General features: G+C 41.8%; 1 protein-coding gene across 5 annotated transcripts in view; it reads left to right on the plus strand.

Moving 5' to 3' along the window:
- Nucleotides 1-12073, plus strand: part of Ccdc18 (coiled-coil domain containing 18) — an 82839-nt gene that overhangs the window by 53679 nt on the left and 17087 nt on the right. For all 5 annotated transcript variants that reach the window (XM_070007673.1, XM_070007671.1, XM_070007675.1 and 2 more), the window contains 6 exons: nt 1366-1508; nt 4235-4398; nt 5530-5743; nt 7363-7462; nt 7925-8041; nt 11839-11982. In XM_070007673.1, the coding sequence (XP_069863774.1) occupies nt 1366-1508; nt 4235-4398; nt 5530-5743; nt 7363-7462; nt 7925-8041; nt 11839-11982 (882 nt within the window). The remainder of the gene's footprint in view (nt 1-1365; nt 1509-4234; nt 4399-5529; nt 5744-7362; nt 7463-7924; nt 8042-11838; nt 11983-12073) is intronic.

Genomic DNA, 12073 nt, shown 5'->3' on the forward strand with positions numbered 1-12073 from the left:
GGGAGGCTAAGATCTGAAGATTGTGATTCAAAGCCAGCTTGGGTAGGAGCCTGTATAACTCTTATCTCCAATTCACCAGCAAAAAAGAAGCGGAGCTGTGATTCAAGGTGACAGAGCACCAGCATTGAGAAAAATTGCATAAGGACAATGCCTAGGCCCTGAGTTCAAGTCCTACAACCCATTTTTTTTTTTTGGTCCGGTTGTGGGGCCTGAACTCTGGGCCTGGGCACTGTCCCTCAGCTCTTCAGCTCAAGGCTAGCACTCTACCACTTGAGCCACAGCATCACTTCCAGCTTTTTTCTTTTTGCTTATGTGGTGCTGAGAATCGAACCCAGGGCCTCATGCATGCAAGGCAAGCACTCTACCACTGAGCCACCTTCCCAGCCCATAATTCAGTTTTAGTTTGACTTTTTTTTTGGGGGGGGGTCTGATTGTGGGGCCTGAACTCTGGGCATGGGCACTGTCCCTCAGCTTTTCAGCTCAAGGCTACCACTCTACCACTTGAGCCACAGCGCCACTTCCAGCTTTTTTTTCTTTTTGCTTATGTGGTGCTGGGGAATCGAACCCAGGGCCTCAGGCATGCAAGGCAAGCGCTCTACCACTGAGCCACCTTCCCAGCCCCCCCTTTTTTTTTTTTTTAAAGAATATCTCCTTTAGTAGATCAGAAGAATGGGAATGGATAAGAGCAAATGCACATGTTATTTTGTGGTTAGGTGAGAAACTCAGAGTCCAATAACTGAATGAGCCAGTTATACAGAAAGGAACATAGATTGCCACAAAAGAAAGGACATTTCATGTGAGGACAGTAAAAAGGACATTGTTTATATCATTTACTATTTATTACTCAATTTTACCATTTCTTGCTCTGGTTCTTACACGTGCCAGGCAAGTGCCTATCACTGAACTGTATCTCCCTTGCTCAATTCTTACTTTAGTATTGCTTAGACTGGTCCCAAATGTGTGGGCTCAAGCAATCCTGCTCCTCAATCTCCCTAGTATCTAGGACTGTAGGTGGGCACCATTATGCCAGGCTTGCTTTGATTTTTTTTTTTTTTTTTTTTTTGTCGGTTGTGGGGCCTGAACTCTGGGCCTGGGCGCTGTCCCTCAGCTCTTCAGCTCAAGGCTGGCGCTCTACACTGGAGCCACAGCGCCACTTCTGGCTTTTCTACTTATGTGGTGCTGAGGAATCGAACCCAGGGCCTCATGCATGCAAGGCAAGCACTCTACCACTGAGCCACCTTCCCAGCCCCTTGCTTTGATTTTTATAAAGCATCTTAAAACTAAGCAGTAGACTGATCTGCATATTTATAAAAATATTTTTCTTGTGATTGAACTTAAAATGTTTACTGAACATTGCTTTAAAAGGTATCAAAACTAGAACAAGAGCTTCAAAAACAAAAGGAAGGTTCTTCTGAAAAGCTGAGAAAAATGGAAGAGAAATATGAAGCAGCTGCACGTGACGCAGATTTGAAAAGACAAAAAGTCATTGAACTTACTGGTACTGCCAGGTAAAATGAGACTATGTTAGTTTAGTTTAGCTTTGCATTATTATATCAGTGGTATCATAGTTTCTACATTAGACCTTGACTGGTGAAACATTTGCCTGAGGAAAAAAATTTTTACTAGTCTATGATCCTATAGCATTTTCATTTATATCTCTTTCATACCTCTCATGCCATTTTTTTTTTTTTTTTTTTTTTTTTTTTTTTTTTTTGCTGGTCCTGGGGCTAGAACTCTGTCCCTAAGCTTTTGTGCTGAAGGCTAGTATTCTACCACTTGAGCCTCAGCTCCCCTTCTGGCTTTTTTTGTAGATTAGTGGAGATAAGAGTCTCACAGAGGGGCTGGGAAGGTGGCTCAGTGGTAGAGTGCTTGCCTTGCATGCCTGAGGCCCTGGGTCCGATTCCTCAGCACCACATAAGCAAAAAGAAAAAAGCCGGAAGTGGCGCTGTGGCTCAAGTGGTAGAGCACTAGCCTTGAGCTGAAGAGCTGAGGGTCAGCACCCAGGCCCAGAGTTCAGCCTCCATGACCGGACCCAAAAAAAAAAAAAAGGATACAGGTCAGGTTGACCCATTGTAACAATGAGAGGTACAAGACACTATGTTGAAAACGAACTTTACAACTTGGGAGCATGGAGAGGAGTTGGGGAGGTGGAGAGGGGAGGGATGGTAGGGGAAGAACAAAGGAGGAGGTAACAATGCTTGATAGGAAATGCACTCAATACCTTACTCATGTAACTGTAACCCCTCTGTCCAGTATTTCTACAATAAAAAATATAATTTTTTTTTAAAAACCAAAAGAGGGCTGGGAAGGTGGCTCAGTGGTAGAGTGCTTGCCTTGCATGCCTGAGGCCCTGGGTTCAATTCCTCAGCACCACATAAGCAAAAAGAAAAAAGCCGGAAGTGGTGCTGTGGCTCAAGTGGTAGAGTAGTAGCCTTGAGCTGAAGAGCTGAGGGACAGCGCCCAGACCCAGAGACCAAACAATACCATCCTACCACTTTTCATAGAGGATAGCTTTTATACCACCTGTTTTTTCAAAATTTCAACTCTCTGCTCTTTGCTTCTCTTCCACTGAAACTCCTTGCTCTCTTCTCTACTGGAAAAATGAAAATAATGACTTGCTTTCTGACCCATTCTGTTTTTTACTTCTAAACAAAAAAGACTTAAAAGAACACTTTTATTGTTATGTATTAGCTGTAGAGGGAGATTTCATTGTGACATTTCAGTATATGTTTACAATGTATCTTTTTGGGGGGGAGCTTCGGTTGTGGGACTTGAACTCTGGGCTTGAGCGCTGTCCCTGCACTCTTCAGCTCAAGGCTAGTGCTCTACCACTTGAGATACAGCACCACTTATAGTTTTCTAGTGGTTTATTGGAGATAAGAGTCTCAAGGACTTTCCTGCCCAGGCTGGCTTTGAACCATGGTCCTCAGATCTCAGCCTCCTGAGTAGCTGGGATTATAGACATGAGCCGCTGGTGCCCGGCCACAATGTATCTTAATTGGATTCATTACCTCTAAACAATTTCCACAGCTTTCATTGTTCTAGTTTCATACATAAAGTATATTAGCCATATCCAGCTCTTCTTGGTTATAACTAGGAAGGCTGTGTATTATAATGAGGAAGGCTAAGCTCTAAAATGAAGGAAAGCTCATAAAATGATTAAACTTCATAAGAGGTTACCACTTGGCTTCAAAAAAATCTTATCTAGGGGCTGGGAAGGTGGCTCAGCAGTAGAGTGCTTGCCTTGCATTCATGAGGCCCTGGGTTCGATTCCTCAGCACCACATAAGCAAAAAGAAAAAAGCCAGAAGTGGCGCTGTGGCTCAAGTGGTAGAGCGCTAGCCTTGAGCTGAAGAGCTGAGGGACAGCGCCGGCCCAGAGTTCAGGCCCCACGACCAGACCCCCCCCCCAAAAAAAATCTTATCTAAAAGATCTTCTCTTTTTCTGCTGTTACTTTTTTTCTTCTGAAGCTGTAATTTATTAAAATTTTTGGTCACTGAAAGTGGCTCCTGCCTGTAATCCTCGCTGCTCAGGAGGCTGAGATCTGAGTATCCCAGTTCAAAGCCAGCCCAGCTGTAAAGCCATGAGACATCTTCTATTGACCTCAGAAAACCAGAAGTAGTGCTGTAGTTCAAAACAGTAGATTGTTAGCCTTGAGCAAAAAAGATCAGGGTCAGTGCCCACACCCTGAGCTCTAGCCCCACTGTCAAAAAGAAACAAAAACTTATTCTCCTGAAGTATGAGTTAAAATAGTTTTTAGATAGAAAATAGGTACCAGTGGCTCACACCTGTAATCCTAGCTACTTAAGAAGCTGAGATCTGAGTATCAAGATTTGAAGCTAGCCCAGGCCAAAAAAAGTCTATGAGACTCTTATCTCTAATTAACCACCAAAAAGTCAGAAGTGGAGCTATGGCTCAAGGGATAAAATGCTAGCCTTGAGCAAAAAGCTCTGGGACAATGTCCAGACCACGAGTTCGAGCCCATGCTGGCACAAATACATATTTTTTGTTGTTGTTGTTGTTGGGTCGGGTCGTGGGGCCTGAACTCTGGGCCTGGGCACTGTCCCTCAGCTCTTCAGCTCTTGAGCCACCTTCCCAGCCCATCACAAATACATATATTGATTTAAGATTCTAACTACACATTTTGTACCCCCATAAGTTACAGACTTTGTCTAGTCAGACAAGTTAGTTTTTAAATTTCCATGTTATTTATCCTATTGTTTGTTTTTAATTAGACAAGTAAAACTAGAGATGGATCAATACAAAGAAGAGCTATGTAAAATGGAAAAAGAAACAATGCACCTGAAACGAGATGGAGAAAATAAAGCAATACATCTTTCTCAATTAGATATGCTCTTAGATCAGACAAAAACAGAGCTGGAAAAGAAAACAAATACTGGTAAGCACCTGTTAGCTGAGTTTAGCTTCCTGTGTATTTGTGTTTAAGAAGTAGAGTAGGGGTTCATGCCTGTAATCCTGCTACTCAGGAGGCTGAGATCTGAGGATTAAGCCATCGGGGCAGGAAACTCCTTGAGACTCTTATCTCCAATAAACCACTCAGAAAACTGGAAGTGACACTGTGGCTCAAGTGGTAGATCACTGGCCTTGAGCTGAAGAGCTGAGGGACAGCATTCAGGCTCAGAGTTTAAGCCCCACAGCCGACAAAAATAAATAAATAAAGTAAGAAATAGAGGTGATCAGGCAGGAAGGCACAAGGAATGTTAACTTTAATGTTAACTTTTGGGGGCTGGGAAGGTGGCTCACTGGTAGAGTGTTTGCCTTGCATGCATGAGGCCCTGAGTTCGATTTCCTCAGCACCACATAGTAGAAAAAGCCAGAAGTGGTACTATGACTCAAGTGGTAGAGTGCTAGCTAGAGCTGAAGAACTGAGGAACTGCTCCCAGGCCCAGAGTTCAGGCCCCTTGACTGACAAAAACAAAATAAAAGTTCTTTTTTGGGGCTGGGAAGTGGCTCAGTGGTAGAGAGCTTGCCTTGCATGCCTGAGGCCCTGGGTTCCATTCCTCAGCACCATATAAGCAAAAAGAAAAAAGCCGGAAGTGGCGCTGTGGCTCAAGTGGTGGAGCACTAGCCTTGAGTTGAAGAGCTGAGGGACAGCGTCCAGGCCCAGAGTTCAGGCCCCTTGACTGACAAAAACAAAATAAAAGTTCTTTTTTGGGGCTGGAAAGGTGGCTCAGTGGTAGAGCGCTTGTCTTGTGTATATTAGGCCCTGGGTTCGATTCCTCAGCACCACATAAGCAAAAAGAAAAAAGCCGGAAGTGGCACTGTAGCTCAAGTGGTAGAGCACTAGCCTTGAGTTGAAGAGCTGATGGACAGCGCCCAGGCCCAGAGTTCAGGTCCCATGACTGGACCCAAAAAAAAAAAAAGTTCTTTTTTGTTATGGGACATTTTATTTTGCCCTTTTTTCCATATTTATTATTAGCAACAACAAGTTACAAGGGAGTTTATTTTGAAAAGTATTAATGACTAATGGTTTATATATAATTCTAAATTTATTCTTTTCTCTTAATAGTGAAAGAGTTAGAAAAGTTACAACACCACACTGAAACTGAACTAACAGAAACCGTGCAGAAACGGGAAGCATTGGAGAATGAACTACACAATGCTCATGGAGAATTAAAAAGTACTCTAAGACAGCTGCAGGAATTGAGAGATGTACTGCAAAAGGCTCAGTTATCACTGGAGGAAAAATATACTACTATAAAGGATCTTACCGCTGAACTTAGGTAAACTAAATAATACAAAATCATTTCACAATTACAGGTATCTGTTTTCCTTGTTACTGTGAATCCTTGGCTCATATAGTAACGTTTGTTAACTTCTACATGTCCATACTTCTTAGTTGCTCACTGTGGCTCATTCAAGTTTTTCCATCCCATGTTCCATCTAACTGAGTCAGCTATTACTATTGGTTAATAATTCTACCTTCAGTCTTTTGACCATTTTACCCTGATCTAAAAAAATGAAAAAAAGGGGCTGGGAATGTGGCTTAGTGGTAGAGTGCTTGCCTAGCATGTTTGAAGCCCTGGTTTCAATTCCTTAGTATCACATAAACAGAAAAAGCCGGAAGTGGCACTTTGGCTCAAGTGGTAGAGTGCTAGTCTTGAGCAACAGAGCTCAGGGATAGCACCCAGCCCCCAAGTTCAAGTCCCATGACCAATAAAAATAACAAAAAAACAAGTATGCAAGCTCTTTATCCTAGAATATGAAGCCCCACATGGTCAGATTCCTACTTTACTGATCGCATTTGTTACATTCTCCTGAATGGTATGAAACTCATTGAATTTCTTCCTGCCTTAGGATTTTTTTTTTTTTTTTTTTTGGTCGGTAGTGGGACTTGAACTCTGGGCCTGGGCGCTGTCCCTCAGCTCTTCAGCTCAAGGCGAGCGCTCTACCACTTGAGCTACAGCGCCACTTCCGGTTTTCTGGTGGTTTATTGGAGATAGGAGTCTCACAGTCTCTCCTGCCCGGGCTGGCTTTGAACCGCGATCCTCAGATCTCAGCCTCCTGAGTAGCTAGGATTACAGGCGTGAGCCACCAGCACCCGGCTTGCCTTAGGATTTTTGCACCAGCTGTTCTTATGCCTGAAATGAGGATTCTAATAGCAGATTCTTCTTGCCCTTCACATTACCTCAGCGGAGCCTTTCCAAACTGTTTCTAAGGAAACTACCCTATCCTATCTCATCACCCTTTCCATGTTCTAACATAGTACTGAGAATTAGATATTTTTTGCTTAATTGTTTATTATTTAAAGTCTTTCTTTCCTCTCAGACTTATTAAAATGTAACTTCTTAATAAAGGATGTTTACTTGTTTAATATTAAATTCTCAGTACTTGTAACCTTGGAGAATAGAAAACATCTAGTAAATATTTGCTAAGCTATTATTAATGGTACATGAAAGAAATCAACCAGTTTATTTATTTTATTTTATTTTTTTGGTCTGGTTGGGGGCCTGAACTCTGGGCCTGGGCACTGTCCCTCAGCTCTTCAACTCAAGGCTAGCATTCTACCACTTGAGCCAAAGCACCACTTCCGGCTTTTTTCTTTTTGCTTATGTGGTGCTGAGGAATCGAACCCAGAGCCTCTGGCATGCAAGGCAAGCGCTCTACCACTGAGCCACCCATGAAATCAACCAGTTTAAATGGTCAATAATAGTACAGTTTAATTGTTTATGTTTAATTGTTTTTTGCATATATTGTATCTTTGAGTCCTTTGAATTTGAGGTAACTATGTACATTTTACAACATTTAATTTATTGGAAAAGTAATGTCATTTTTATAAGTGTTCTGAATACTAGTATTATTCCCATTTGCTTTGATCTCTTTTTTCTTTAATAAATTGCAGAGCATGCAAGATGGAGCTTGAAGACAAAAAGCAAGAAGTCCTTGAAATGGATCAGGCCCTTAAGGAAAGAAATTGGGAGCTAAAGCAAAGAGCAGCTCAGGTTGGTTGTCTTATATTGACATTTTCTGTTAATACATAATCACACAAGCTTTCAGAAGTCACTGATATTTGGTAAAATAGGCAATTTTTAGCTTATTTCTTTTTTTCTTTTTCTTTTTTTTTTGTCAGTCTTGGGGCCTGAACTCTGGGCCTGGACACTGTCCCTCAGCTCTTCAGCTCAAAGATAGCACTCTACCACTTGAGCCACAGTGCCACTTCCAGCTTTTTCTGTTTACGTGGTACTGAAGAATAAAACCCAGGGCTTCATGCATGCAAGGCAAGCACTCTACCACTGAGCCACCTTCCCAGCCCCTGAGTATTTTCCTTATTGAAAAAAAAAATAATTTATTTGAGATTAGTTAACCTTATAGTTATATCACTAAAGAAAATTCTAAATCATATTCTAACCGTGCAACTTTTTACATTAGAATAAAATTGAACAATTCATTACTTTTATTTTTAGGTTACTCATTTGGATATGACTATTCGTGAACACAGAGGAGAAATGGAACAAAAAATAATAAAATTAGAGGGTACTCTGGAAAAATCAGAATTAGAACTTAAAGAGTGCAACAAACAGGTAATTATTTTTAAATTACATGTTAAATTGTTTAAGCAGACCATGAGTTATAACTCATGCCTGTATTCTTAACTACTTGAGAAGTGGAGATCAGGAGGATACTGTTCAAGGACATACTGGGTAAATTTTCAAGAGACCTCATCTCAGCCAATAAAAAGCAGAGTACAGGGGCTAAGAATGTGGCTTAGTGGTAGAATGCTTGCCTAGCATTCATGAAGCCCTGGGTTTGATTCCTCAGTACCACGGTAAACAGGAAAAGCTGGAAGTGGCGCTGTGGTTCAAGTAGTAGAGTACAAGCCTTGAGCAAAAAGAAGCTCAAGGACAGTGCCCAGACCCTGAGTTCAAGCCTCAGAACTGGGAAAAAAAAAACAAAAAACAAAAAAAACAGGGTGTAGTGATATGTACATTTCATCTCACTCAGAAGCATAATTAAAAGGATTGAGCCCAGACTGGCAAAGGCAAAACATGAGACTTTGTTAAAATGTAATGAGCTGGGCATGAGGTGGCTCATGCCTGTAATCTTAGCTACACAGGAGGCTGAGATCTCAGGATCACAGTTCAAAGCTAGCCTGGGCAGGAAAGTCCAGGAGACTTTTCTTTTTTTTTTTTTTTTTTGGTCAGTTGTGGGGCCTGAACTCTGAGCCTTGGCGTTGTCCCTCAGCTCTTCAGTTCAAGGCTAGCGCTCTACCACTGAGCAACAGTGCCACTTCCGGTTTTCTGAATGGTTTATTGGAGATAAGAGTCTCATAGACTTTCCTGCCTGGGCTGGCTTTGAAAGGTGATCCTCAGATCTCAGCCTCCTGAATAGATAGGATTACAGGCGTTAGCCACCATTGCCTGGCTAGTTCAGGAGACTCTTATCTCCAATTAACCACCAGAAAACTAGAAGTGGTGCTCTGGCTCAAGTGGTAGAGCACTAGTCTTGAGCTGAAGAGCTCAGGGACAGCGCCCAGGCACAGAGTTCAAGCCCCATGACCGACCAAAAAAAGAAAGAGAGAGTGTTCAGAGACAGTACCCAGGCCCCAAGTTCAAGCTCCACAGCTGACACATACACACAAAAAGTTGGTGTTGGCAGTTAAGCTCAATGGAAAAGTACTTGCCTGGCAAGTGCAAGGCCTTGAGTTTAGTCCTCAAGACTACAAATAATAATAGTAATAATAAAAGCAAAACAGTCTGGGGGTGTGGCTCAAGTGGTTACAGCACCTAACAAGCACCACACCCTGAGTTCCTACCCCAGTACTGAAAAACTAAATATTGTTTGCAAAGTAAGTTCATAATTGTACATACCTATTCACATAGTATTTTTTCTTTGGTTTAGTTTGGTTTGGTTAGTTGTTCTAATGGTATTAGGGCTTGAACTCAGAGTCTTGGACCCTTGCTCAGCTTTTTTAACTCATTGCTGGTACTCTACCACTTGAATCACACCTCCAGTAGAGCTTTGTGGCTGGTTAGAGAGAGTCTCAAGGGCTTTCCTTTGGGAGCTGGCTTTGAACCTCAATCCTCAGATCTCAGAGAGTCCTGCAAATGCTGGCTGTTCTTGAGTTTAGATTTCACTGTTTGCAAGGCTAATCTTCAACTCCTATGTTCAAGTCATCTTCAAGCTTCCTAAGTAACTGGGACGACACTCCTGTGCTTGGCTATGGTATGTATGTGTGTATGTATGTATGTATGTATATATGTATGTATGTATGTATGCAAGTGTTTATTTTTGTGCTAGTAGTGGGGCTTGAACTCAGGGCTCGGGCACTGTCTAGCTTTTTCACTCAAGTCTGGCAATCTGCCACTTGAGCCACAATTCTATTTCTGGGTTTTTGTTGGTTAATTGTATATGAATCACAGGGACTTTTCCTCTTCTGGCTTCAAATCATGATTATCAGACTTTAGCCTCCTGAGTAGCTAGGATTACAGGCATGAGCCACTAGTGCCCAGCTATGATGTCTTTTGTTTATAGAGTACATGTGATTAAAAAAACAAAAACAAAAAAATTACAAGCCTGGTGCTGGTAGCTTATGCCTGTAATCCTAACTACTCAGGAGGCTGAGATCTGAGGATTGAAGTTTATAGCTAGCCCTAGCAGGAAAGTCTGTGAGACTCTTACCTCTAATTAACCACAAGAAAACCGAAAGTGGTGCTTGGCTCAAATGGTAGAGTGCTAGCCTTGAGCAAAAGAGGTCAGGGAGGGCTAGGAAGGTGGCTCAGTGGTAGAGTGCTTGCCTTGCATGCATGAGGCCCTGGGTTCGATTCCCCAGCACCACATAAGCAGAAAAAGCTGGAAGTGGTGCTGCGGCTCAAGTGGTAGAGCACTAGCCTTGAGCTGAAGAGCTGAGGGACAGCGCCCAGGCCCAGAGTTCAGGTTCCATGACCAGCAAAAAAAAAAAAAAAAAGAGGTCAGGGACAGTGCCAGGTCCCAGGCTCAAGCCTCATGACCAACAACACCAAGAATAAAAACATTACATAGGGGCTGATGGTATGTCAACCTGTGAGCAAAAGACTCAGACCCAAGGTTCAAGTCTGGTCCCAGAAGAAGAAAATACAGCCATCATAGTACTGAACATTTATTTTTCTCCTCTTAATATTTTGATAAAAAATTTTCTTATATATTGAATTCATTTTCTTATAATATGTACATAGCTGAATATTTATCTAATGCAATTGAATATTTATGATGTATTGATGGAAGGATTTACAAGTGATTAGTGTTCACTTCTGAGGAAAGAACAAAGTAGGAAGGACACTTTTTTTTTTTTTGTCAGCCATGGAGCTTGAACTCTGGGCCTGGGCACTGTCCCTCAGCTCTTTAGCTCAAAGCTAGTCCTCTACCACTTAAGACACAGCACCACTTCAGTTTTCTGGTAGTTAATTGGCAATAAGAGTCTCAAGACTTTCCTGACTGGGCTGGCTTTGAACTGTGATCCTCAGATCTCAGCCTTCTGAGTAGCTAGGATTACAGGTGTGAGACACTGATACCCAGCCCTGTAACATTTCTTTTGGTGAGATTTTTCTCATGCTAATTGTTATTGAGATCTTTATCTTTTTTTTATGTCAATGTGGGGCTTGAACTCAGAGCCTGGACATTGTGCTCAGGCTAGCTCTTTGCCACTTGAGCACCACTTCTGGTTTTTGACTGTTTAATTGGAGATAAGAGTCTCATGGGGACTTTTCTGCCCAGACTGTCTTCGAACCATGATCCTCAGATCTCAGCTTCCTGAGTAGCTAGGATTAAAGGTGTAAGCCACCAGTGCCCTGTAGTATATTTTAAGTAGACTGAAGTGTACATATAAGCATTTTATTAAACAAGAATTCTCAGGCTTAGTTTCAAATTATAGTTGTCTTAATAAAAATGAATGTTTACTCATTTTTATTTTATTTTGAGATAAGGTCTTGCTATATAGCCCAAATTAGTCTTGAACTCAGGACCTTTCTGTCTCTGCCTCTTTTTTTTTGGGGGGGGGGTCTGGTTGTAGGGCCTGAACTCTGGGTCTGGGCGCTGTCCCTCAGCTCTTCAGCTCAAGGCTAGCACTCTACCACTTGAGCCATAGCACCACTTCCGGCTTTTTTCTTTTTGCTTATGTGGTGTTGAGGAATCGAACCCAGGGCCTCAGGCATGCAAGGCAATCACTCTACCACTGAGCCACCTTCCCAGCTCGTGTCTCTGCCTCTTGAGTGCTGAGATTAGACATGTGTACCGCCCCACTCAGACTGCTTTTGGATATTTTTGAATAGGAGCTTTTAAAGTTTGACTTAAAACAGCTATGCTCATTTAATCTATTAATAATGTCCTTCTCCTTAAAATTTAGATAGAAAATTTAAATGAAAAATTGCAAAATGCAAAAGAACAGCTTCGAGAAAAAGAGTTTGTGATACTACAAAATGAGCAAGAGATAAGTCAACTGAAAAAGGAAAGTGAAAGAACACAGCAAAGGATGAAAGAAATGGAAAATGTAAGCAAGTTATTTTCCAGCAAAAAAATAGTATTTTACAAGATTTAAATGAATAGTGGCTTAATCTGTTTAGCTTTAATATACAGCAACT

This window comes from Dipodomys merriami, unplaced genomic scaffold (genome assembly GCF_024711535.1).
Source record: "Dipodomys merriami isolate MVZ:Mamm:240054 unplaced genomic scaffold, mDipMer1.0.p SCAF_7, whole genome shotgun sequence".
Classification (NCBI taxonomy): Eukaryota; Metazoa; Chordata; class Mammalia; order Rodentia; family Heteromyidae; genus Dipodomys; species Dipodomys merriami.